This window comes from Chamaea fasciata, unplaced genomic scaffold (genome assembly GCF_029207755.1).
Source record: "Chamaea fasciata isolate MVZ Bird 193981 ecotype frontalis unplaced genomic scaffold, bChaFas1.0.hap1 SCAF_7, whole genome shotgun sequence".
Classification (NCBI taxonomy): Eukaryota; Metazoa; Chordata; class Aves; order Passeriformes; family Sylviidae; genus Chamaea; species Chamaea fasciata.
The window spans coordinates 26,250,586-26,276,527 of record NW_027094092.1 but is presented as its reverse complement, the minus strand read 5'-3'; the positions used below and the strand labels follow the sequence as shown (position 1 = coordinate 26,276,527).

The 25,942-nt window shown below is 40.5% G+C and overlaps 1 protein-coding gene across 1 annotated transcript; it reads left to right on the top strand.

Moving 5' to 3' along the window:
• The first annotated feature begins 764 nt into the window (after positions 1–764).
• Positions 765–25,536, top strand: LOC136292419 (cytosolic phospholipase A2 epsilon-like). Its single transcript, XM_066188104.1, has 20 exons — positions 765–814; positions 2,709–2,781; positions 10,301–10,437; positions 10,731–10,862; positions 11,221–11,261; positions 12,021–12,063; positions 12,650–12,713; positions 14,087–14,247; positions 14,440–14,532; positions 15,184–15,221; positions 15,897–16,053; positions 16,504–16,640; positions 17,106–17,328; positions 18,498–18,612; positions 19,317–19,454; positions 20,298–20,405; positions 21,546–21,737; positions 22,208–22,374; positions 23,800–23,983; positions 24,823–25,536. Exons 1-20 carry the CDS (start codon positions 788–790, stop codon positions 25,059–25,061), a joined length of 2,469 nt encoding a protein of 822 aa, XP_066044201.1. The 5' UTR covers positions 765–787; the 3' UTR covers positions 25,062–25,536.
• The last annotated feature ends 406 nt before the right edge of the window (positions 25,537–25,942 follow it).

The following is a 25,942-nucleotide window of genomic DNA, read 5'->3' as shown; positions in this document are numbered from 1 at the left end:
AAAGTAAGAAAATTTTTGAGAAAGTGAGTGAGCTTTTAAAGCATTTTCTTTACAAGGGAAACCCTCTCACAGGTTCAACAGATGACTTGGGAATTGTTTCATGCAACATTTGTCACTGCAATATCTGCTTGGCTGAAAGACAATATACTGCCTGAATAGAGCAAAATGGAAGGTGAGATGGGGATGGCAAAATTTCTTTCAGATGTGTCTTTAAGCAAAGAACAAGGACTCCCTAAAACAAATGAAAGCTGTAAAAAAGCCTTTTTTTTTGTATTGAGATTGGTCTGTTTGGATGCCCTTGGCCAAAAAATTCCTGGGCAGCCAGGTGGTCCCTTGATGCTGTGAGTCACCTCTCCACAAGGGACTGCAGTTTGACTGCTCACCTGTGGGCAAGAGCATTGTGGCCTCCTCAAAAAGTGATAAGGATGCTTAAAAGTGTACAACACTTGTTCAGTACCTATAACCTTGAACGGAAGATCACTTTTCAGTCTTCATTTCCCTCGAGCTACAAGTGCAGAGACCATCCTTCTGCAGTGCCAGAACCAGGTGCTTTGGTGCAGGTGTGCAGCCCGCGCTCAGCTCCCGGGCAGAGAGGAGGAGGAAGAGGAGGAGGAGCTGGGGATTGCCCAAGTGGTGGTGGCGGGGTGAGGCTGCACTGAGTCAGGCACTCACACACCTGCCTGCCGGCTCCTGGCCGCTTAAAGCACAAGGAGCTGCCTGCCTGAGACTCCTTCAGACACATCCACTACCACGTTTTGCACCTGGCTCAGACGGGGAGAAGACCACGATGGGGCTGTTCTACAGCAAGAGCCAGGTGAGAAAAGAAAAGAGGAGACACTGCAATGAGCTGAGCAGGCTGCCCTTGAGGCCAGAGGGGACCTGCTGTAGGAGGGGATGTTTCCCCTCATATCTTCAGCTCTGATAGTTATCCTGAGCACTGAGGCTGAGAGCAAAGCAGTGTTTCTTTCTGACTGGGTTTTGTGACTACTTTGTGTTTTGGCCTTCAGAAATGCAAAAACTTTAATGATGTCATAATTTTCTATTTGAAAATTCACAGTTAATAAAAAAAGATACCTTTTTGGTTCCTGAAGCAACTGGGCTAGGCAAAACAACACACTGAGAAAAGCAAAGAGTTTTCACTAATGTCAAAGAATACATGGGGAAAGTAAGGAAACTAATAATATGTGAGATGTTATATATAACTCTCAAAAATTGAGGCTGTTTTGGGGCATGAGGGAATGAATGGTATTGTGTTGTTATATACCGTTCTACGTATTTGTTGCAGTGATAATCCCTGCTCTGTAGGTAGTGTGCATGAACTGTCTCTTACATGTGTTCATTGCATTGCTACTCAGTTTTGCCCTTTCCTCTTGGTTTTTGGTGTGGTTTTGTTGGAGTTTTTTTGGGGTTGGTTTTTCTGTTGTTGGTGGGAGTTTTGGTGGAGTTTTGTTATAGTTGTTTGGTCGGGGTTTTTTGGTTCGTTGGTTTGGTTTTTTTTTTTTTTTTTGTAATTTAGAGCATTAAGTGTGCAATTTCCCCCCCTTTTATTCCTTTAAGAAGGACAATTGTCTAGGGAAAAAAGTAACTCAGTTTCAGCCCCTAGATATTAAGTACCACATTTGTCTGATCCTTGCTTAAGGATGACAAAATCAAATCTGTTTCCTCACGGGTTTGTTAAATGTCTTTTGGTAACCACTTTTAGGTTTAGGTAGTTTCCCAAAATCACAAAAAGGCTTGGGTTGGAAGGAACCTTAAAAATCACCTAGCTCCAACTCCATCCCCAGGGACAGGGATGTCACCCACTATCCCAGGTTGCTCAAGGCCCCATCCAACCTGGCCTTGAACACTTCCAGGGATGGGGCATCCACAACTCCTCTGGGCAGTGTGTTCCAGTGGCTCAGCACCCTCTGGGTAAAGACTTTCATTCTAATATCTGACCAAAACCTCTTCTTTTTTAGTTTGAAACCATTACTTCTCATCCGATAACAAACTGTGTAAAAATTCACTCGCCCTCTTGTTTATAAGCCCCCTTTAAGTACTGGAAAGCTGAAAATATTTCCTTTGATACATTCCTGAGAATTTTGCTTAAAGGAAAATTGAGTGAGCTGAACTATTCACAGAGAAGTAATTACAGAGCTGTGCCTTTCACTCATTCCTCCTGAGAAGTTTGGGATAGATCTCTGGAAGGCCCTTTCCAGGTCCTCATTTTTTAAAAGCCAGCACTGCTCTATATCAGACATAAGAATGTAATTATGTAGTTACAAATCAACTGATGAGCAGCATCATTACACCATGCTATCGTTACTAATTCCTGCCCTGCTGGATTGTTTGCTGTTTGTTGTGAAATATAATGGATATATATGACATCCTGTGAATTTTCTCAGACCAAGATGTGTGTCAGTTGTATTAATAACACAGCAAGGTTCTCTGTCACACCTTTCTATGAGATTGGGTTGTAAGAGTTAGATACCTCAAGCTGAAGGTTACCACAAGTTTCCTCAGAATGGAAAATGGAGGATGTCAGAGGTCTGGTCTGCTGTCACACCTGGTGACAAACCTTCTGGGAAAAAGTCAATGCACAAAGAGAAAACCTCAGTTTAGAAATGTTTTGTTGGTTGAAACTGAAACAATTCAGTTCTATCTCTGACTACGCTTCTGTTCTTCCTTTTTGCATTCTCATCCCATGCATTTTGTGTGCTGTTCAACAGACGGAACCGTCTCCATGCAACTTGCTCACTGTAAAAATCATACAGATGAAAAATGCCAGGAAAGCAGACTTGTGTGAGTATCTTTGCTATACCCCTCATGCTTGTAAAAGTGCTCTGAATATATCAGGTGTCACTAGCACTGCAGACTATATTTAAAAGAAGAGAGATAGAAGACGTGTGATCCTGGTATGCTGAAGGTGAGGTAACATGGTTAGAAGACTTTTTTTTTCTTATATCTTTGTCAATATAACGCTGAAGTCGAGCCACCAGTTGTAATGCAGAACATATATGCAGAGATTGCACATAATATTTCGCAACTGAATCTGCAAATAGATGTTCTTTTATTCACAGGAAAGATTGCATAAGAACTTTCTTTCCATGGTTCCTTCTTACAGTAATGTCCACCCTGTGTAACCCTGGGCCCATCAAAGAATATTCGATGTGAGCTCAGGACTGCACACTTTGCACCTCTTATGGGTTTTCAAATTTCACCAAGCAATAGGCATGGCTCACAGTTAGCTTTTTCTATTCTTAAATACTTTTACAAACTGTCCAGGAATTATAGTCATGAAAATATTTATTAATGGTCCACAAATATCTGAAGTACAAAACATTAGAAAAACCAGCTTGAATGACAACCACCTCCTCCTATCTGAGAAGATGGCTGATTGTCTTGCATGTGTTAATTTATACACATAAAAAGGTCTAAATGCAGAAAGTTTCTATATGAGCAGGACCAAGCTAAAGTTGTTCACATAAAAAGATCCAGGACAAGAAATTTTTGTGCCTTTCTGACTTTATTTGCTTCAAGTTCTGCAACAGTTTGTCTAGAGACCAAACGCATGTGAAGAAGAGTTTCTCATTCTGACTTTTAGTGAAGAGCAGTAAGATGTTTTGTTGTTGATGAATGTATGAAGAAGAATAATCCACATGAACTTTCTCACTGGACTGCTTCTACAGCATGGAAAGCATATTTGAAGCTCAGTTATTGTCTGGAGAGAAATTCCTTCCTACAGCTAAAGCCTATTTGAATGTACAAACATGCACACTGAACTGAAAAAAAGAAGCGTGGAAAAATTGCAGCCTTTAGGTGGCTCCCTAGATAATGATGTTCTATTAAAACATCTGCATGACAATGAGCTTACCAAACTTCCTTTGCACCTTTTTCTCATCTAGATCAATGCTTTTCATTTTCATCTTTAAGCTGTCTTTTTCTGAATGGGGTTTATTGTGTTTTGATGCTGTCCTATTCAATACTAGAGAGTTTCTAGGGCATGGAACAGGTAGTGAAATTCTCAGCCTTTTCTGCTTCCTGGTCTAAACCATGTCCCACCAGCCCATAGAGCTTTCTAAAGGAGCAGCTTGTATGACAGAGGTGATTTTGGAAGGGAAAAAAGTTTGAACAAAAAACCCAGGACAAACACTTGCAAAAGGTGAATGCTTTACTTGTTGTGGGCATTCATTGCACAGGAAAAGAAAATCATACCAGTCAGGGAGCACTGCCTTGCTTATGTTTAAATGTAAAATCTAGTTTTGACGGACAGATGCTTATTTCCAGTAACATTTAATTTTACTGAGTGTGAAATTTGTCAGCTGTATTTATCAGAAATACTTACTTTCAAACTGTTTAAGGACATATTTTGCTATGCAGTCAGACTTATAGAAATCTCAGATTTCAATGGCGGGCTCTTTATCATATAAAAGAAACCTATATTTCAAAAGTTTAAATGAATTAATTGAACCTCTGCTTAACTTTTCTGACAGTGTAAAAGCTAGTGCAAATTGAATGTCTATAACTTTATAGGACTTCCACTGAGAAGCAGCAAAATGGGAGTCTTGAGATAAAAAAATGCAAACAAAATTTTGCTGGTTTGTGTAAAACCAGGGGAGTATTTTTGAGTTGATTCAGTCATCTTTACAGTTTCCTAGAGATTAGCTTGACACAGACTTACAAACTCAGAGGCACATGTCTTCCATTACCAGCAAAGTAGACTTCTGTATAGGACCATTTTCCTAACACTGATTTTTTTTTTCTTATTCTTCCTTTTCTCAGCCCTGTTTTTATTACTTTCTCTTTCTTGCAAACTTTTATAGATAGAACAAGCTGTCACGTGTCACCTATTTTTCATTCACCTTACTGATTTCTGACATTTTAAATTGGCTTCTTCTATCTCTTGCCAATTGTGCCTAACCTTGCACTAGGTTTCTGTAGTTTTCAGATCACTTTGTTTAATGCCCATCTAGTGCTTAAAAGGTTGCCCAACCTGGTGCTGCAGGTTAACTTTATTATTGGTCTGTCTGCTACATTTTCCAGGTAATAGAGATGGGAAAATTAATCCAAAACAAGAGAATTTCAAAACCTCACTAACAGCTCTTATGGAATAGATAGTAAAAGGCCTTTATTGGGAGTTCAGTGCATAAGAGAGTCTTTTTAACTAAGACAATTTAAAGGGTTTAATTCTGCTTTTTAAACCCCAAATCTTTTTAATGCACCCTTCCCACTGATCCCTCAGTGTGTAATTTATAACACCAATTTCCACTTGTGTATTAATGCATATCTGATATCATTGACAACACATGTGAATTTAATGCCTTGTTTGTGTTCTTCACATTCCCTTTCTCACTGAGCACACCCACATGCTCATCAGGCTCATTGGGCTTCTTGATATCCCTGGACCTGTGATTGCTTGCCTGTTCCCAGATTTGGGTGTGTCCTCCACAAGCATCCTGATTCCCTAATGGGGTAAGACTTGGATGTGCATCAGTCCAACCCACCCTTAAAAACACAGCTTTGTCTGCTGAGATTTTTCAAATTTCAAGATCAACTGCTTACCTTGGGCAACCACCATAGCTCTGGAAGAAACAGAAGGACATGGCTTTTTACAGCGTGTGGTTCAGTTTGGGAATTCCTCATGGCTGGAGATCATGAATGTCAAAGTTTATGCAGGTTGCAGGCAGCGTCTGGACAAGTTCATAGAAGAAAAAAGAATCCAGTTAAAGTAGGTTCAGGAAGTCTCTGTATCTTAAATTGTGAGGGCTGAGAGAGCATTGAATGATGTTTTCCCTCTTGTACTCTCCTTAGACACTCATCTATAAATCTGATGCATGACGTCCATTGCTGATAAGACCAAAGGTCTTTCCCAAAAAAAGTGGGCAAAGGGATTAAAAACCAAGATGTGCAGAGAAATTAAGTCTTTAAGTGGAATTAACAAATGGAAAAGCAAGAAAACAGAGTGTTAACAATGTGAAAGTAGGCTACTGCATGGGAATACTAAGTTCAGCAATTTTAAGCCATCATTCTCTGCTTTCTGAAAATGCCCAGGACTCCTAAGTGGACATTGAATGTGGGCCCTTGGCTAAATGGGCCCTGACCAGTATAGAGTTAAAAATATTCTTCATAATTTTCTTAGTAAGAAAATGATATTTTTTTAAGCTTTTACAGACTTTTTTTTTTTTTTTTACTATGTTTTTTAATTTTGGAAACGTCAGGTTTTTTATGTAAGATAATTTTGGGTACTATATTTTATAAAATGATTAAGTATGTTCTATATTTTCAACAAAACTTTTTTTTACAGAATTGCGGTAGCAATTCTGCCACATAGGAGATCAATTCATGTGAAAGTCCCTTGAGATCCAGGAAGAAATAGTCAGTGAAATACATTATTGTTTGAGGAACAGTGTTCCACCACAATACTTATTGCAGGAACATGCAGACTTCCTTTGGTGTTCTGTTCTTGCACCGTTGTTATTGTTTCATTGTTATTTATTACTTACTTCACCATTTAAGCAGTTGCAACTACACACCAGAAGCCTATTGTTCTAGGTGCTGCATAAAATACGTTTATAAAATCAGAGGATGTGGACTGACAAAGACAAACAAGGAAGGTTGTTTAGCAACATCTCAACAAAAGAGTGTTCTAAGGAGGGATGTAAATGAGATTACATAAATATGGTTTTAGGGATACTTGTAGGGTGCTCGACGCAGAGTGAAGGGCAGGGTGGGAGAAAGTGTGAAAGCTTTTTCTTGAAGTTTACTATTCGAAGGTGAATACTGAATGCTCCCTGGGGACAGGAACTGGTCTCCTGGGACAGAATGAATTCTGATAATCTGCCTGTAAATTGCCTTCTGGAAGGCCACAGAAGTAGCCCACACTCTTATTTTAAAATAATATTAAAAGTTTCAATGACATAAATGATCTAATATTTTGCCCTCTAGAAGAGAGTGATGCTGACTTGTCCCCTTGCCCTCAGCAAGATACCTACTCAGCTATGAAGTGCAGGAAAAAGAAGAAAAATGCTCCTCTCAGCTGGTGTTGATAGCTTATATTTTGTGACTTAGCTAGAGTGCAGGGAGACCAGGTCAAGGAGATGCTCTGGGCAAACAGTTTTTGAGACCACATTCTTGATTTAGGTACTTTCAGCACAATAAAAAAACCCAAAAAACTATATCATAAGCATCATGAAAAAATCTACTTCCCAGAAACAGTGAGGAGCTAAATGCATTCCATGAGGAGAAGGATGTTTGAGGCTTCTGCCCAGACTACAGGCAGGCTGAAGCTTGCAGCTGTTAACATCAAAAAAGGAGATGGAATTAAAATGTTTGATTGAGCCCTTGCTTGAATCTGAGCTCTCTATCAGGCAGAAGAGATTTCAGCTCAAGCCAGATGAGTGGGTGTCCTGCTGTTTGGGATGCAGCATGGGGCTGTGGCTATGGTGTTATTTTAGCATGGGTCATGTTGTTGTAATGCTTCCTAATGGTAAAGCACAATTAAGATCCAGTCCTGCCTGCTATTATGCTGGAAGATAATTTGACCCTTAGCGTAATACCTGGAGGAGGAGACTGTGCTTTCATAAATACCTGCTGCCACACCTGCTTTTGGCCGGATATTGCCCCACAGGAATACTATGGCTGCCATCCCAAGCATGTTTGACAGCTGTCAACGTGTCATGGAGGAGGGGAGGGACCCAACAGCTCACTGGTGTGATGCTGTGCTGTGTGTATCCTGTGGCAGTCTAGTTGCTGTAGTTAGGCCTTGGTTATGCTTACATACCAGGGTAATGGGGGTTTGCTCACACGTGGCTGGCAGTGGGAGCCATGTACGTGCACGTGCAAAGGAAGAGGGGTACTGCAGTGGGACCCACCAGGCAGGGCACAGGATAGGCTGTGGAGTGCCATTTCTCACACACCCACTTCTGCCTGGAGGTGGTCAGGCAGAACACCAGCCTGAGGTATCAGAGATGTGTAAAAAAGGTTCATGGGTGTTGTGAATGCCTCCCTCTTAACACCTGGAAAATAATTTACAAACAAGAGCTAACTAGGTTTCAGAGGACACTTCTGAAGCGTGAAGGGCATCACCAAACATTTTGCAGATGGGAAGAGGGAAGCACACTTGTTTAGTGGCTGTCAGAATTCTCCAAGAGAAAGTCAGAGATCTTAATGAGAAGTCAGGGTGCTGTCTGACAGGTAGTTATTTCTTAAAGGTGGATGATACAGTGCAGTAGCAGACAGTGACCACTTACAGACAAAAAATAATTGATGGACTTTCAAAATACTTCTGTGTTCTTTGCAAGAGATGAAGTCAGAGTATGTATTACTAATTGGGTAATGTCAATGAAATAAACTTTGGTTCACCCATAGACTTACCCACTTGGATCCTTCTGATCCTTCTCCTAGTGGTGACAAGAGCCAACAGCAATCTGTGCTAATATCAGTCTGGGCTTCACAAGAGGCAAAAAAAGGTTTTTATGGGGACATTTCTTGTGTGCACATAGAACTTTGGGAACTATTAGAATTGTTAGAAGATCATCTGATTTGTATGTGTTTTGATGCTTTTTTGAAACAATATATCTTGATATGTATGATGACTATCGGTCAAAGTTACTTTTCTTTCATTCAGAGTTACTCAGAAAAGATGACTTAAGCCTCAGAGAAGTTGGGGGAGGCTGACTTTGTTAATTCTTGATTTACACATGGGGAATCAATATTGGGCCAAATCAATTATTTTGTGTCTCCCAAAGTCAAGTCTGCCAGTAAAATTGTGTGACAGGACTTAGGCCTATTCAGATGCTGTTCAGATGAAGGTGTGTCTGCTATGCAATGGCAGGAATGCTTGAGTACATGGCAGTACAAAAAGAGGAAATACAATTCTACTAATGGGATTGGCATTTATGGCAATGCTCCCCATGCTATCTTTGGCATTTGTGTAAGTTGTCATCCCTAACTAAGAGATCATGTTCTACAGAACACGATCTGACTGACTGACCATGTCCGACTTTTGAGTGTGGGTCCACAAGATTGTTAATCTAATGATTCATACTTGCTTTTTTATTTCCTAATAATGATGACAAATCTATTTGCCAGTAGATTATTCTGACCTCAGAATGAAAGTGCTTGTTGATGATGCAAGCCCTGCAGACTGCTGCTAACCACTCCTTCCTACTAAAAGCTCCTACAGTGGAGTTCAGGTAGGAAGCCACACTTTACAACTGGTCACTTCAGCTGAGAAATTAAAATAAAAACACTAAATCTGCCCTCCCCACATCTGGAAACATGAGAATTAATAGGTTAACTTTATGGCCTGAACACGCCTTGAATGGAAGCAGCAGAGCAATGCAATTTTTTGCAAAGAAGCAATGTCAGCTCGCTCTGTGCTGGGAAGCACAGACAAGCTTCCACCTATACATGAAGTGTTGCAAATACCTTTGCCACTCTGGCTGAGGCACAGAGATGCAGGTGAAAATAGTGACATTAAGCAATACCTTTTTCCATACAGCTTTATTGCTGGAAATTCTGTCCCAGTACAGCTGCTTCTCAAAGCAAATTTTATCCATCAAACTGTTCAGCATTTCAGTCTTTTCTTATAATCTTCTTCACAGAAGATTAAATTCAATAATTTCATCTCCACAGGTGATTAATCTTCTTTTCTTCAAATTTTTTTCTTGAAAAAAAATCTGTTGCTGGGTGTTTCCTTTTTTAACTTTCATAAGGGAAGAAAGCAGACTGAAATCAGGTACCTTGGTGGAAGATGTTCCTTCTGTGACCGGAATTTGGCTTCATGGGAACCTCTGAATGCAACCAGCTCTTCTCTTGTCTGCATTGGCAGACAGAGGTCATAGAGAAAAGAAAGGATCCTCAGAAGGTAGACAAGACAGAACTTACAGCCAGAGCTACTCTAGACATATAAAGGCATGTTCATGCTTACCTGTGGAAGCGCAGTGTGTAGGAGCTGGGCTCTGTCCATGTGCAGCCCCTGTCACAGCTGCTAATATCCACAGTGGCAGCCCTGTGAGGCCACTCTGTGCATGTGCCCCTATGTGTATGGATGGCTCTTCATCAACACAACTGCCTATTTTGAATGCTTTTTTTTTTTCCCAGGACTTCAAAAAAAAGTAGTTCTCGAGAAGAGCACAATGGCAAGCTTTCACAATAGTAAAGCAAGATGGTGGTCCAGCAGCAGCTTGATGGTGTCTTAGCTAGAGTCAGGCCTGAATTCTGTGTATTTATTGTGTACAGAGCTTAAAAATGCTCACCTTATAGGGCACTAGATTGTTTCATTGGTCCATTGCTTTCCTGCTTTCCCTGTCTTCAACAGTAAGTCAGTCTGATTGCTATGTGAGCCTGAGCCTGCCAACAGCTTCAGTGCAGCATTTCCGCACCAAGACTGTCCAGAACAGCAAGAACCCCACATGGGATGAGACTTTCCACTTCACGATCCAGAGCCAGGTTAAGGTAAGAATGCAGACACCTCCAACAGCTGTTCTCACCAGATATCAAGCATACCACATAGTCCTTCAACTCTGCAGGTCTTTCTGAGATTCTTTGTATTCACACTCTCTTAGTCTACTTATTTAGATTCCGGTGGTTTGATTAGACTCTATGTGCCCACATAGTCAATAGAGTACACAGAGAGCAACTGCAATATTTCTATTTTTTCATTCTTTCCCAAGGTTCTTCAACTAAAATGAAATGTATGTAGCATGTTGTATTTGTTAAACCCTTCATATTTATTTATTTTTCCCCAGAACATTCTGGAGCTTAAAGTTTGTGATGAGGACAAAGTAACTCAAGATGACCATCTCCTCACTGTTTTCTTTGATGTGTCCAAAATCCAGCTTGGAGAAAACATTCAGCTAAGTTTCCAGCTGAATCCACAGGTATGGATAAAATTCATGGACGAAGCAAAGAGGGTGGGGCCAGGTGAGAATATTCTTGTGTGGAGAGCACACCAAGAGGGTGCAAGGGGGTCCAGCCACCAAGAGGCCCTGCAGTATGCACTCCACTTGTCCTGCAAGGCCTACACTAGGAGTCTGCTAAATTAATGGGTAAGATGCTAGAAGTATATGATACTAGAAGTATAACAGGTACAATATGGAGGAAGTTAGGTCTGTGGCATGTGCAGCAACAAAAGGTGGCCAGTGAATTATGGAGACCCCTGAAGGGCAAAGATTCCTGTAGGGTATCTCCCTTCAGAGGGGACAAAGCTGTGGTGACTGCCTTAATTTTCTTTTGCAGGGAAAAGAGGAGTTGGAGGTTGAATTCACAATGGAGAGCAGGTGCGTAAGGTGAAATAGCTGGAGGTATAAGTTAGAAACACAAGGTTACTGCTACAAATCAATTCACACTTGGAGCCCCCTAACACTGCCAACTTCTGAATAAAACAGAAGGTAACTTTGGGTAGAGTGTTTAATGTAGAAGGAATGCATGATGGTGCATGGTATGCATGCATCTGCACTGGGCATCCAGACATATAGAGAAGCAAGCCCAGGTGCTGGTGGGAGCATAGACATATACCTGATGGCAGCTGCTCACCAAGCTGAAAGGCACATTCTGCATAGGAGGAAGATTTGAGTTTCCCCTCTTATTCCTTACTGTGGATTCCAGATGTCTGCTCTGCCATAAGGAATTTTTTGTAATTTTCTCCCCTTTTAATGGCACGTTGGATGAATTCATCAGCTTTTTAGGTCTGATTCCACAGGTTTGAACAGAACAATTTTGGGCAATAGTGTGATAGTGCCATGCCCGTGCAAATTGTCTTCAGTGTGTCGGAAAATGATCTTGTCTGTTACAGTGAGGACTTCCTCTGTTCCTCTGTTGAACTTCACAAATGTTGTGAAGTTCAGACTCTAACCTGTGAGAGGCAAACTGGATTGAATATGCATGTGGAATTTCTAATTCTGTTTATATGTGCTGCCTGTCCAAAGATGGGCTCTTAAAGATAAAGATAATGAAATAATACTTAAAGAAGAGCCAGAAAAAGAGAAAAATAAGAACATGCGGGTTTTGAATTGATTGTTTTCCATTTTGTCTTTCAGTCCAGATCCTCCTGAAAACATTATTACTAATGGAGTTCTAGTGGTAACTTTTATTTCATAATCCTTTTCCGTGCTGTATAGGAATGCTTGTTGGAAAGCTGGCGTTAAAGGTACCAGGCCATTGTGGTGGCATGGAGGCATTGACCAAGACCATCAGACACAGCCTAAAGCCGGTGTTGGCATTGGCTTTCCCATGTGGTCCCAGCTAGTGACTCGTGGTGGGAGAGGTTAAAGTGGTGAAAACTGTGAGCTGCTGCAAGTGCTCGCCTCTGCCTAAACTGAGTTGGGCTCAGGGGTATGACATCCCACTCTCTGCCCAGGGAGGGCTGGACACCCTGTTTGGAGAGCCTTCTCCTGTGGCTGATCCTTCCCCAGGCCCTTGCAGGGCCACTCCTGCAGGCAGAGCAAGCAGATCCCTTCTCTTTCCTCATGTCTATGCATCCTGTTATTTTCCATGGGGAAGTCCAATCCCATCCCCCTAGACCTGGTCGCAGGGTTACAGGCTGGCACCACCTCTTCCCTGAGGCGTATGCCCCAGGACCCTGTGGGCATATGTCCAGTGGACTGGACGAGGTAGAGCTCTGCTGACAGTGAATGTCTTTGTCTCTTGCCTCTCTTGTCTCTTACAGTCCCGTGAGGTTTCCTGTTTGGATGTGCAGGTGAATGATGGGAGGCTGAGGAAGGACACTATGGGTGAGCCTTTCACTGACTTATGGAGCAAATCAGGTTGCCACTTAGTGGCAGAAGCACTCAGTGTTTTACACTTGAGCATGCTGGTTTTAAAATTACTTAGGATGCAAGACAAGATCTCACTGACACCAGTGGCCTGTGGAGGTGGTTATAGTTGATCAAAAATGTACAGATTTTTCCTTAATGTGGTGAGATGAGCACATGGTCTAATTTCCCCACAAAATAATTTCCTCTGCAGAGACATCTTGCCACATACTTACAATATTCCAAAGCAGTTGTGCAAGGAATTGAGTTTTTTTTTGGTCCTAAACTGAAGCTAACTCCTGTTGTTTCTGGATTCTAGGACAAAATAATGGGCAGAGTGTGAATCGGGCCTCTTTTACTATCTAACTTCATAGAATTTCTTTAAGTATAACAATATAAGATATGCCACTGAGTGAAACGCAAGACACAGTATATTAACAAAGACATTTGCTGCACACCTAAAGCAGTGTATCACTGCCATGTCAAGCCTATACTTGTGGAACTGTGTGCCTCCCATGCAATTTTTAAAGTTGGGACATGTTCTGACATCTCATGATGGCCACAGTCCAGCACATTGCCAAAGCACCTAGAGGATCCAGTTGAGTTCAGAGAAAAAGTTTGCTGGATGTGACTGAAAATGCTTAAGTGAGGTAATTCTTTTGAAGGCTGACTATGTACTTTGGAGTGTGTAGCTTTACAGAATATATTTCACCTTGAACCTTGTGGGTTGATACCTTTCTACATAAAGACCATTTTTAATTACTTCAATGTAACATATCTGACACTTTTTGCATGAAAGGAAAAAGACCACCAAACAATGTTTTGTAAGTGCTAGAAATATTTCAAAAGAAATATTATAGATTGAAGGAAAGAGAAATATGGTAGAAGGACTGAGATTTGACTGATACCAAAGAGAACACTGGTCTGATAGAAAAACCCCGTGTTTCTCCCAAAAGTCCAAAATTTTCAAAGTATCTCAGCAATAAGACAGTATGTAATACTCAAACATTATTCTGGTGTGATAGCAAAGTGTTTTGCACATTTCAGACTTTCAGAAGAGAGCGTCTCCCCAACTATTATTGTCTGTGAATCATTACCTAATGAACAGAGCTGTAGTCTCTGCTACCACATATATCTCTATGTGCAGGGGTGCTATAGCAACAGTCACTATATGGCATGTTCTGTACACCATCCCTAAAACTGAAATGCTCAGATAAATCAGTCTATTTATTCTTCCTATAATCTCAGTATCAAAATGGCATCCTTACTTCAGGAAAACATACATTACATTACTGGGCAAACAAATTATCCACATTTTTTGAAGAGCTTAAGTTTGAACACCTTTGCTTCAGAGAGAAAGTTTGCATTGACTGTGGACGGGTCGTATGAAGGAACGCAGACGCACACGCTGAGCTCCTGCCTGTGCCCGACGTCCCCGGCCAGGTTTCACTACATCAAGTACAACCAGTCAGCGCTCATGGTGGCTCTGCCGCGGCGCAGACGGCTCAGCAGGGTACGTGAGCACCACTAACGGGCAGCCCTTTCATTGGGGGCCTCTAAAACCTAAGTGTGTGTGGTGGGAATTGGTCAGTGCATGTATGTGAGACAGAGGAGGCTTTTTACCTTTTTTTCTCCTTTTTTTTTTTTTTTTTTTTTTTGTAGAATAGGTAACTTGTTTATTTTTTGTCTTACCCTTTTTTCCCAGTCTATATCAAGTCAAAATGAAAGCAATATGAATGAATCTGTGACTCTACCTCTGAACTCGCTCCCTATACAAGAGAAGATAGCAATAGGAGAGGTGAGAACAAGTCTTTCTTAACAGAAAACAGCCCAACACACATTCAGTTTGGTGGATGATTAGTCTAGGAGCTCAGTGATTCAGTTCCTGTGAGACACAAAGCATGCTAAGTCGTAAGGTGTGAATGACAGTCTCTCTGTAACTATGCAATAGTTAGTTTTTCTTTTGTTCTGCACGTGGATCCAGGCATGCCCTGTGAAACCCTGTTCTGAGTTTAAACCAACTTCCTCAGGACACGTCTGATAAGTACGTTCGTCAACACAGTACACATGCTAACAGTGATGGATATGATAATTAGGACTTATATTTGCAAAGAGAATGCCTGAAGTAGAAGATAAAATAGACGTCATCCATATATGTATGGTTCACACGCCCAGCTTTCAACAACCTTCACAAATAATGAATGTTTAACTATGAGAAGCTGAGGGGCCCTAAGCCCACCTAGCTTGGCTGAATGGCAAACTTTTATTCAATCCAGAGTGTGCTGGAACTTGTGAAGGTCTCTCACAGTCCAGACCATTGCTGGCCCGATTCTCCAGCCACATTGTTGAATTCAAGGATAGTGAAACTCGGGCCCTAGATGGAGTGGGGGAGGAAGGCACAGGAGTAACGACCTGAGCATGCTTACACTGTTTGTATTGTGATTTTCAGGACAGGACAATTGACTTGTACACAAAGGCAAATGAATGGTAAGTGAGTCTCCAGCAAGACCTGATTCTGTAACTGGGAGGCATCTGCTCCCTACACAAAGCTAATTTGAAATCAGCAGGGATAAACGCAAGCTCAGATGAGAGCAGATGAGTGAGTTTATTATTGGGTTGTAGGCTTTTATTTGTGAAGTTCTCCTTTTTAACTAATAGCAAATTAAATCATGGGTTCCCTGTCCTCCAAATTTCCAAGCTGCTAGTGCATCTCAGCAATAGGTCTTGATTTGTGTGCACTATTATGCTCACAGATGGAGAGAGCAGCTCTGCAAAGAAATCACATTTCTGAATTATACAAACAAAGGAACTTCAAGGCATTGCAGCTGTTTCTCTAATTTCACAGCTGCAATGCATGTTGGCAGAGGTTATCTAGTTACAGGATGCATGGCAGCACTACTGAAACTTGAAAAATTAATTATATGAGCAAATAAAATCAGAAGTCTGTAGTAGATACCACAATGGACAGTGTGTCATGATTTGCTCTGCCTTCCTATTTGCATTCTCGTTTTCAGCTACAGCAATTAGCAGAAGCCTGTCTGTGAAGTTGTTTCTCATTTATTAGATTATACTATCCACAGACTGGTCTGAAAACACACACAAGCACAGCTAGAGTTGTCCACGGTGACTAATAGTATAACAATACCTGTGCCCTGGTCTCAGGACTCAGGGTCTGTGTTTCAGACCAAGAAACCTTGACGCCCGCCTGGGGTTTGACCTCTGCACAGATGAACAGAATTTCCTGCAAAGCCGAAAGAAGATAGTTGCTGCTGCGCTAAAGGAAGTTCTTCATCTGGAGGAAGATCTGCAGGAGCATGAGGTAACCAGTTAAGGGCACTTTTGGGGAGTTTTTCTCTCCCCTTTTCCTCAAGCCTGGAGATGGGGGATGATTTTTTTACATGGTTTGCGTCATTTGATCGTCAACATCAACTCATCCTCCAGGGCACTTTGCCACCAGTTTGATATCAGCTGGAGAGTTCAACTGTCTGTTTAGATGAGCAAAATTTCTGCGAATACAAGAGAATTATTCAAAGACATTTCAAACCAATAGTTTAGTCTGTGCTACTTAAAAATCCTCCGTGAAGTGCCAAGACCTAGTATATTCCACAGGGTTGTACAGTATAGAGAAATGTTCCTTTATGTCTTAATTTGTGTTATATTTCACTAGTGTCTGGATGCTGCTTTTGCATTTCTGTAATCTTTTGACATAATTTGTGCCTTAATGCCACTCTTTCGTCTATGCTTTCTGCCCTTTTTTTGTGTCCAACAGGTGCCTATAGTGGCTGTGACCACAGCAGGGTGTGGCATAAGAGCACTCACTGCCATGTATGGCAGCATTTTGGGTCTCCAAAAGTTGCGTGTTTTGGATTGTGTTTCATACATCAGTGGTTCGTCTGGCACAACATGGTGAGGAGTCATTTTGATACTGTTGTCTGGATCATGCTTTGTTCTCTCTTGGTTTCAGAAAGGGTAAAGGTGATCAATTGAGTTATTGCTTCCATCTTTGGGCTATGAGTGCCAAGTTCACCTATGAAATAATTATTGTGCATCGTAACCTATCCCTAACCAAAAGAAAAGACTTTATTGGAAGTGTAAACATCCTAAATCCTATGAAAAATGATCCTTTATTATAGTTTACTGTTTGACAGAAACAGCATTGGCAGCTGGTTTAGCTGCTTGTGTTGCATCTCAGATTAATTGATTTTTGACTGGTTGCCTTTAGACTTGCATTTCTGCTCAAAGTAAGCTAAAAGAGGAGAGTTACTAAAAGATAAAATGATACATGCTCAAAAATCTACAAAGTTTATTCTCTGAGTTTCAAAAACATCTTTTTAATGTCTCCCTGCATTCCATCATGTTTCCTGTCTGCAGGACAATGACAAAACTATATGAAGATGCTGATTGGTCACGTAAGGATCTTGGGGAAGTCATTGTTGAAGCACGGAAGCAAGCAGCCAAGTGCAAGATGGGGGCTTTTTGCTTGAAAAGTCTGAGGAATTATTACAGAGAGTTGAGCCAAAGGACCCAAGCAGGACATAAAACATCTTTTATTGATCTGTGGGGGCTCATGATTGAAGCCATGTTAAATGATGGGGTAATGTCTATACATCTTTCTTCTCATAAAATTGTTGACTTAATATTAAGAACCATTGCAAGAAACTAGAGCCCTAGGAAGAGACACCTGGCCAGTAACACTGTATTTAGTGCATAGGCAGAACACTTACTTGCATTAATAACTTGGAGACACAGCGTATGTCTACACTGCAGCCTGAAGTGTGATTGAATGTAGCAGAAATGCTCAGACTAACTCTAAATAAGCAGAATGTTGATTAACACTACACCTGTGTGAGAAATTTTTAAGGTTCTTGGGTGTTATGTATAGCCCTATGCTTCTATCTCTCCACTGCTGCAATATTTGTACAAGATGCACTTTTAACTTGGATGTACTGCAGATGTACTGGTTATGTCCAGCAGCTTGTGACTTAGTGATAGGAAAGTATATAGATCCAGAGCTGGTGTGATATATCAGCTACGGTGGGTGCCTTTCAGCTACTTTGAATTTGATGTCTCAGGATCTTCAATTTCTAATTTATTGTAAGGACACAAGCAAAAAATTTCAAAACTTTCTCCAGACTGATGATAGCTGGAAAAGAAAGCTATTTTATTTCAAAATTCTGTAAACACGGTTTACTTTTTGTCTAGATGAAACAGATAAAACTAAATACTCTCATTTCACGTTGTATTTCACACAGTGCTCCCAGCCTCAGTGCTACATAGCAAAACTTGCTAGAATTTAATTTGGCTGAAGTATACTCAAAACCTCCATTTCCTGTATAAGTTGTTAGTATTGGACAGCTCAAGGACTTTTCCACTGTGGATGTTAGCTTTCAATATAGCATTTTAAAAAAGAAATCTTGATAAGAAGGGTCATTAGCATGCTGCCTTGAAGAACTCTTACCGTTAACAGATGAAGTATATGATTACAGTTGAATTACTTGGACATGTTGTATATTATATCTTACATTTAACCATACAAAGCTAGAACAGAATGTGAAGTGGATCGCTGTTGTCATTGTATACTGAAAGCTGAACATGGCTGGTTATCTTAACAAAACTTGTCCCTGCTTTCTTGTCCTCAGATATTCAAGTGCATACAAGTAAATTTAGGAGCAAATTCAGGGAAATGGTGTCTTAGTCTTTATAAGCTGATATTTTTAAGGAACTGATTATAAGCTAACACTTTTGCATTTTTTTCAAATCCAGAAAAGCCACCACAGGCTTTCTGACCAACGTCAGGCAGTGAACCAAGGTCAGAACCCACTGCCCATCTACCTTGCCCTCAATGTCAAGGACAAAGTTGCCACCAAAGATTTCAGAGGTAATACTTCAGTTGTGAAAAAGAACTAAATTTTTACTGAGGGAGATACATTGTGGGGATACAGTAAAGATGAATTGTTTTAAATTCTCACTCCAAGCTCAGAGAAGCAGTGTTCAGAAACGTAAAGAGTAACTGGGCAGACACATGATACACGTCAAGAGTTCAGTATTTTGTAAGATGTCTTGGCATGTGATTGTGTATTTTCAGGTACTAACTTCAGACTAATAACACAATATAATTCTGTGACAAAGTCTCAGAAATTATATGAATTCTTCAAGAAAGTGATTCGCTAGGGCTTTAAGTTTGCTTAATATGTGTTCTGGTCTGTGACAGGAGTTGGAATTATATGATCTTTAAAGTCCCTTCCAATCCAAACCATTCTATTACTCTGTTTTACATAGCTGGCTAAAAGTGCCAGAAGTCAACCTGAGTTCTAGTCCACCTTCCATGAGAAGGAACTTTGTACTCATTAGATAAAAAGAAGAAGAATTTAAATTTTCCCCAGCCCTGCCATAGTTCTTTCACAAACCTGGGGACAGTGTAATAGCTGGGGAGAGTGGTTCAGCAGTGGCTGCTGGCAGGGTTTGTCAGGACATGTGCTAAACCAGTTTTCTTTTGAGAGGCAGTGTCTGAGAGGCTTATTCCAAGCCTGGCAACTGGACTATTTTCTACAGTGGAACTAACCTTGGTGCATGTGTTGGCAGAGTGGGTGGAGTTCACGCCATATGAGGTGGGCTTCCTGAAATATGGCGCCTTCATTCGTGCGGAGGATTTTGGCAGTGAGTTCTTCATGGGCCGCTTGATGAAGAAACTCCCTGAGTCACGAATTTGCTTCATGCAAGGTAACTTACCAGCCTGGGGGAGTGACAAGATTTTAATAGAAACATTAATGATTCAGGAATTAGTCTCCAGAAACCTCTTGTTGGCATGAGGAAGAAGAGGTCTGGGGTCAATCAGTTGACAGGCTCCCCAGGGAAGTGGTCATAGCACCAAGTCTGTCTGAGCTCAAGAACGGTTTGGACAATGTTCTCAGGCACAGGGTGTGAATCTTGGGGTTCTCCTGGGCAGGGCCAGGAGTTGAGCTTGATGATCTTTGTAGGTCCCTAGCAATTCAGCATATTCTAGGACTCTATGTTTCCTGAGACTCATTCAGTTGCCCTTGCCAGCAAAAGTGGTTTTATCATTTGGTCTAAGATAAAAATAAATTAAAATGGCAAAGAGGTTGTCATGTACCTTCGTGAGTGCTTCTGAGGCATCATCATTTCCTGTAGCTTGCAAAAACTTTTCTAAGTTGGAAATGTATGATAGTCTCTGTAAGCCATATAAAAAGTTGAAAAGAAATCAGTGGGGTGAGAAAGAGGAGAATCAGAGGAGCTGGCAGGAAATATTTCTTTATCAAAGGAAAAAGGAAATGAAAATATGAACATAAAAACTGAATATAAAACTTAAAAAAAACCCAGGTAAAACATGGTGAGAGGGAGAAGTCTTGGAAATTTTTTCTGAAGTAAGTTTGCCTAAATATGTTTGCCTTTGGTATCTGCCACTGAAAGAGATATCTGAACTTATGCAAGAACTGGATAGAAATATGAAAAAGTAAGGGAAGAACTGAGGAAGGAGCAGAAGGTGGTTTTAAAAGAACTTGTGTTTATGTCTGCATTGCTTATTATACCTCTCCCACTTTCTAGGAATGTGGAGTAGTATCTTCTCCAAAAATCTCTTGGATGCCTGGCACGCAGCTGACAATTCAGAAGACTTCTGGCACAGGTGGACCCAAGACAAAGTGACTGAAATAGGTAAACCAAAACACCTTCCTCCAGACCCCTCTGACAGGGTAACTGCACTCACATTTCCCATTTTCTGAGCTTTTCTGCCATCCTGTTTCTCTCAGTCTCTGGGGATGGGACATACCAGAAAAAAGAAGTTATTTGATTTTACTGAATAGCCAGTGCTTTGCTTAAATAGTGAGACTGTGACTGGAAGGAGAGACACCATCAGACAGGCCTTGATATAAAGGAGATAGGGGTAGACACATAAGGTGATCCCTAAAGGGTTGTTTTTAAAAGGCTGGGAAAGAAATACTTCTGTCAAGGCCTCATGTCATGGATTTGTTAGCCAGAAAGGAGCTTGGTTGTTTCTGTTTCAATATTTCCTTGCCCTGCACAGCACACCCCTCCCTCAAAAACTGGCTAAACTGAAGGACTTAGTAGATGCCAAACAAGATCAATGTGGAGCTCTTACACCAGCTGAGAGAAGCAGCTGAAAGACTGAAAGACCTTTCAACTGAAAGACCACTCCTTGGAAATACCCATGAGCATCTTCATGACGAAATTCAAGCAATAGCAGCAATTAGACTTGGGTCACATTTCTGTGGACTATGTTTTCATAAAAAAAACAAACAACCCAAAGTCTTATGTTTGTTGGAGTTTATATAAATAATTTGCCAGCTTTGTTGAATTCAGGTGTCCACAACTGAACCAAATAGAACAAGCGTTTTAAAAGTAAAAATATTTAGTTTGAAAGTAAAATGCTAAAATTTTTCTCTGCTTTTCAAAATAAGCTTTAAATTTAATATTTAACCTACATGGAATCTAAAAGCAGTAATCCCTTAAAATGTAATAATAAAATTATTTCCTGTTTGTTGTTTGTTTGTAAAAGTGAATTACCTTATTGTGTACCAAAATCATACTGTTTTATGAGAAAAATGTTGTTTTAGTCATGTATAACTAACCAGAGTTTAGAAAACACAAATAAGTTTATACTTTTGTCCTGAAATTAACTGGAACTTACAGCAGATCATAGGGAAAATAATGCAATGCTGAGGTGTGAACACACGATTACAGAAGACCTACTGACCCTTTCTCCTCTTTGTGTCTTGCCTCTTCTTAATTATGGTTATAATTCAATTTCATGCCATTTATGCTGTGTATCTCCAGAGGAACAGCCAGACCTGCCTGAGAAGCCGTATGAGATGGCTACGTGTGTTTTCACTCCTACGAGTGGCCTCTCCACGACGCTCCGGGACATCCTGACGGATCGCCCTGCTGTCTCCAAGTACCACAACTTCCTAAGGGGCTTCCAGATGCACAATGAGTACATTCAGCATGAGCATTTCACAAAATGGAAAGGTGTGGATGGCTCTCCTGCCTACATGTCTCACTGGGCAGGCACAGGGGCTGGGAATTAGCAAGGGACTTTGCATGTCCTGAAGAGAATTGAGTGGGTTTTGTGGTTACTTGTTAGTGCGCACTGAGAGGAGGGAGAACGAAGGAACTCCTCGCACCTTTCACTTTCAGTAACACAAATGTTCAGTTGTTTACTCATCAGGTTCTTAAAGTCCTCACAGGAATAAAAATTGCTTGGATGGGGCTCTGCATATAAGGCACCACCTGTGTAGGTTTTGGTGCAGTTAATGTGTTTAGAAACACAACAGAATGTGAGTGGAGAGGCTGAAGGAGTTTTAGGATTGCTGCACACTACCTGCCCTAAAGCAAAGGGAAAATCCTGGATGGGAGGGGACCTCACCTTCTTTTTGCCTTCTAACTTGACAGATGTCTTTCTGCAGTTTGCTAACAGCTCTTAATCTTCCACTCTTTAGACACTTTGCTAGACACCTCTCCCAATGACCTGAGGGGCAACTCAGAACACCTGGAGCTGGTGGATGCAGCTTTCTTCTTTGAAACCAGTTACCCACCCCTTATGAGACCAGAGAGGAAAGTGGATGTCATCATACACTTAAATTACACAGGCGGATCACAGACACTGGTGAGAAGTCTCAAAACTGATTTTCTTTCACAACAGCTTTTGCTTTGCTTTCCACTACTTTCAAACAGGTGTCTGTAAAACATGGGACTTAGTGGAATTTAGTAACATGCTGTTTTGAAACCTTAGAAGAAGAATGGAAATTTTTAGAGAGGAAAATATGTGTATTATTCTCAAACTACTTTTGAAATATCCCTAAGTTCTTCACCAGTGAAATACAGACAGGAAAAGTGAAGTTAAGGAAGTCTAGCTGCAATGTCTATTATAGTCTTATACATAATATTTAATTGAACAAATAGAGTTGGGAAACTTTTGTGATTCAAGTGCTATATTTAATCTGCATTTTGCTTATAAATGTATGGGTTTTTTTTCTTTTTTACTTTAATGTTGATTTTCTAGCAAGAACAGCCTAGTGAGTAATGGGTTTCTTCATCTTTATCTCTTTTAATAAATGCATTTTTTCTCCCTAAATAGTGGACTTGAAGCAAGGTATGAAATGCATTTACTGCTCTTGCAGAAATCTAATTTGGTTAAAATGGTTATATAAATTTTGAAAGCAGCATTTACCACATAAATAGACAGTTTTAGACTTCAAAATATAGAACAGACTTGTAACTGTAAACCTGTCCCTGAGGGACACCCCAAAAAACACAAAGTTCAGTGGTTAAGGTTCCGTTAGTTTTTCAAGGGGAAAACACTTCAATGGTGCAGTTACCTATGAAAAATACTTGTCCTGTACTGCAGTAGAAATGATAATATCTTCAACTATATTTCTTTCTTGTATTCTGAAATCTTTTGGAAATATTTAGTTCAAAATTAGGTGGTACTTTTTTGTTACATAATTTAACAAAGTTGGTCACCACAAATGGGCTTTCTGATGAATGTTTTTAGTGCTATATTTTTAGGTCTAAAATATGTTATTTGAAAATCTCATGTTATTTCTAAAATTCAAAGTTGGAGATATGGGTAGGTTGGTCTTAAAACCCTGCTAAAGTTTAGTGAGGTCAATTCAAGTTATCCTGCTCTATTAATAGGTAATGGGACTGGGAATCCTACTGTCTAAAACTGCAAATTTATTTTTGTTTAGAACCACATTTCTTCTGACTTAGTTCTCTTTTAATTAATGGTCTATAACATGATTTGAATTTATCTGTTCTGTTTCTACACCACATTCTCATTTTAGAGACATGCCTTAGTACAGATTTAAACTCTCTTTCCTATCTTGATATTAGGTGTTTTCTGGGAAGACTGTTTCCAAATGGCTCCTCAGGCAGCTGAGAAGCAGTACTTGGGGCTGCGTGTGTCCACATTATTTTTGGCTGTCTGGCTCTCAGTCTGTTTCATGTAACTTTGCATGAACTGCTGGGCTTTGGCAGCAATCTGATCTTTGCTATTTTTTCTGTTCCTTGTGCTACTGCTGTTCACCAGCCCCTGGAGCAGGCTTGCAGATACTTTGCAGAGCAGGAAATTCCATTTCCCTGCATTGGACTGATGGATGATGAGAAGAACCTGAAAGAGTGCTATATGTTTGATGGTGCAGACACCCCAGGAGCTCCTCTGCTGCTTTATTTTCCATTAGTGAATGATACTTTTCAAAGATACGTAGCACCTGGTAAGTTAACAGTACCAAGGTAACTTTATTGATTCAAGGAACATTCCCACTCCCTGGGTGTTTTTTCCTCAACCCATTAAAACACCCCTTTGTTTGTTTGCTTGTTCATACTAGTGAATAGATTGCAAAATGGGATGATTCAAACTGTTTGCAAAATCTGGTGAAGTCTTGTGCATAATTTTATTTGTGTCTTGTTGCAATTCAGGGAAAAGGAAAATGTGTTCCTCGGTTAGAGGAATGGAAACTAATCTCCTCGTAATTTCCAAGAGTTTAGTTTAGTGTATAGAAGGAAGTATATTTTTCAAATTATGTGTGGTTTTATGACACTCGGACCTAGGTGAGAATCACAGTATAGAATGGTTCTGTGGAGGGCCACTCTACCTTCTACTTAGGCCATTTAATATGCTGGTTGAATATGCTGGAATATCAAAGCAATAGCATAAAGCATCCTTCTGGATTAGTATTTGAGATGGAGACTTTGCTTTTAAGATGATTTCTAAGCCAACTAATATTCTGCTTCCTCCTGTCCTGTATAACTCCTTTCCTTTTAGTTTGTGTTGCACCAAAGAACCCGCCTGGTAAGCCTTGAGCAGCGATGACCACGCAAAATGGTGTGCCATGGGCTGGCCAGTAGATGGTGCTGATTGCAACGGAAATGACATTCACTGACTGGTTTTATTCCAATAAGCTTTGGTCAGGAGTGGGTTTCTCAGAGATCGTAGCGCTGCACTTATCTTCATAATAATTGCATCTATGATCTCTCCAAGTTATTATTGATCTGTCGAAGTATGGTATTTGCATGTGACTATACAAACACATTCCTTTTTTTCCCTTGACAGGCATGTCACGTACTGCTGCTGAAATGGAACAGGGCAAGGTTGACATCTCCAGTTTCTCTTCTCCATACTCAACCAGGGAGGTCTCACTGAAAGCAGAAGATTTCAACAAGCTTCTGAAGCTGACTAATTACAACATAATGAACAACGAGAACATGATTCTGCAGGCCTTGCGCATGGCTGTGGCACGGAAGAAACAAGCCCTGAGCCAGCCAGTATCGCAGGCACAGCCCTCTGCTTGAACAGCATTCTCCTGTCCCTTACTAAGCATTTACCAAGACAGCATACACGTGATAAATACTTCACCATTCCTTACAGGAGCAATGTCTTTCTAAGTAACCTTCTCAATCTTATCCAGAATTGTGGCATTAAGCTCAGTAGTTTCTGTTGTTAATACCATCTCACTGTGATTTCAAAAGATGAAGATTCAGCTGTGTGTGATAGGGAAATAACATCAGCTCTCCTTGTCTGCAATCTCTTACGCTCTCGGTGGCTAATTGCTAATACTTTTTAATATGCAAAATATTTTGGCATTTCACTGGGACTATTGGTAGCAAAACCATAAAGCCCTCTTCCGAGACAGAAGGTGATGGCCATGCAGTGTCAATTTAAAATATTTTATCTAGTTTTAATAACTGAATTAAATGGCCTTCTATATTTAAAGAGTTTTGTTTCCCAGGTGCTTCTTTTTGGTCATGAATTGTCATGAAATATTTTATAAAGGATGTTTAATTTTTCAAATTTGTGTTGGACAACAGAGATATGGATCAGTGGCCATTTAGGTCTTTGATGACATCTATTCTTATCAATTAAATTAAACTTAAAATTTTGTTTTGAAGGACTACTGCTATTTCCTCTCAAAACCAACTCTGTCCTGTCCCAGACCACATATATGTTCTGCAGTTATCTCCCTGAAATGCAATTTTGCTTTAGCATCATCTGAAACTCGTTCAGTATAGTGTATTGAGCTATTACAAAAACAGAGAGCATGTGAAGGGGATTGCAGCATGTATGGTAATTGAACACTGGAGACATGCAGTAAGATACCAATGTTCTGTTCACTGCATCACAGTGTATCCCATACCAAACACACTTAAGGTCAAGGAAGGTCCAGCAGAGAGAG

Excerpts from the sequence above, each read along its gene's own strand:
- LOC136292419 (XM_066188104.1), top strand. The coding sequence starts at position 788 with ATGGGGCTGTTCTACAGCAAGAGCCAG. Across the intron at positions 17,329-18,497 it reads AAGCCATGTTAAATGATGGG|AAAAGCCACCACAGGCTTTC; the intron begins GTAATGTCTATA and ends TTTCAAATCCAG. Across the intron at positions 19,455-20,297 it reads ACGAATTTGCTTCATGCAAG|GAATGTGGAGTAGTATCTTC; the intron begins GTAACTTACCAG and ends CCCACTTTCTAG.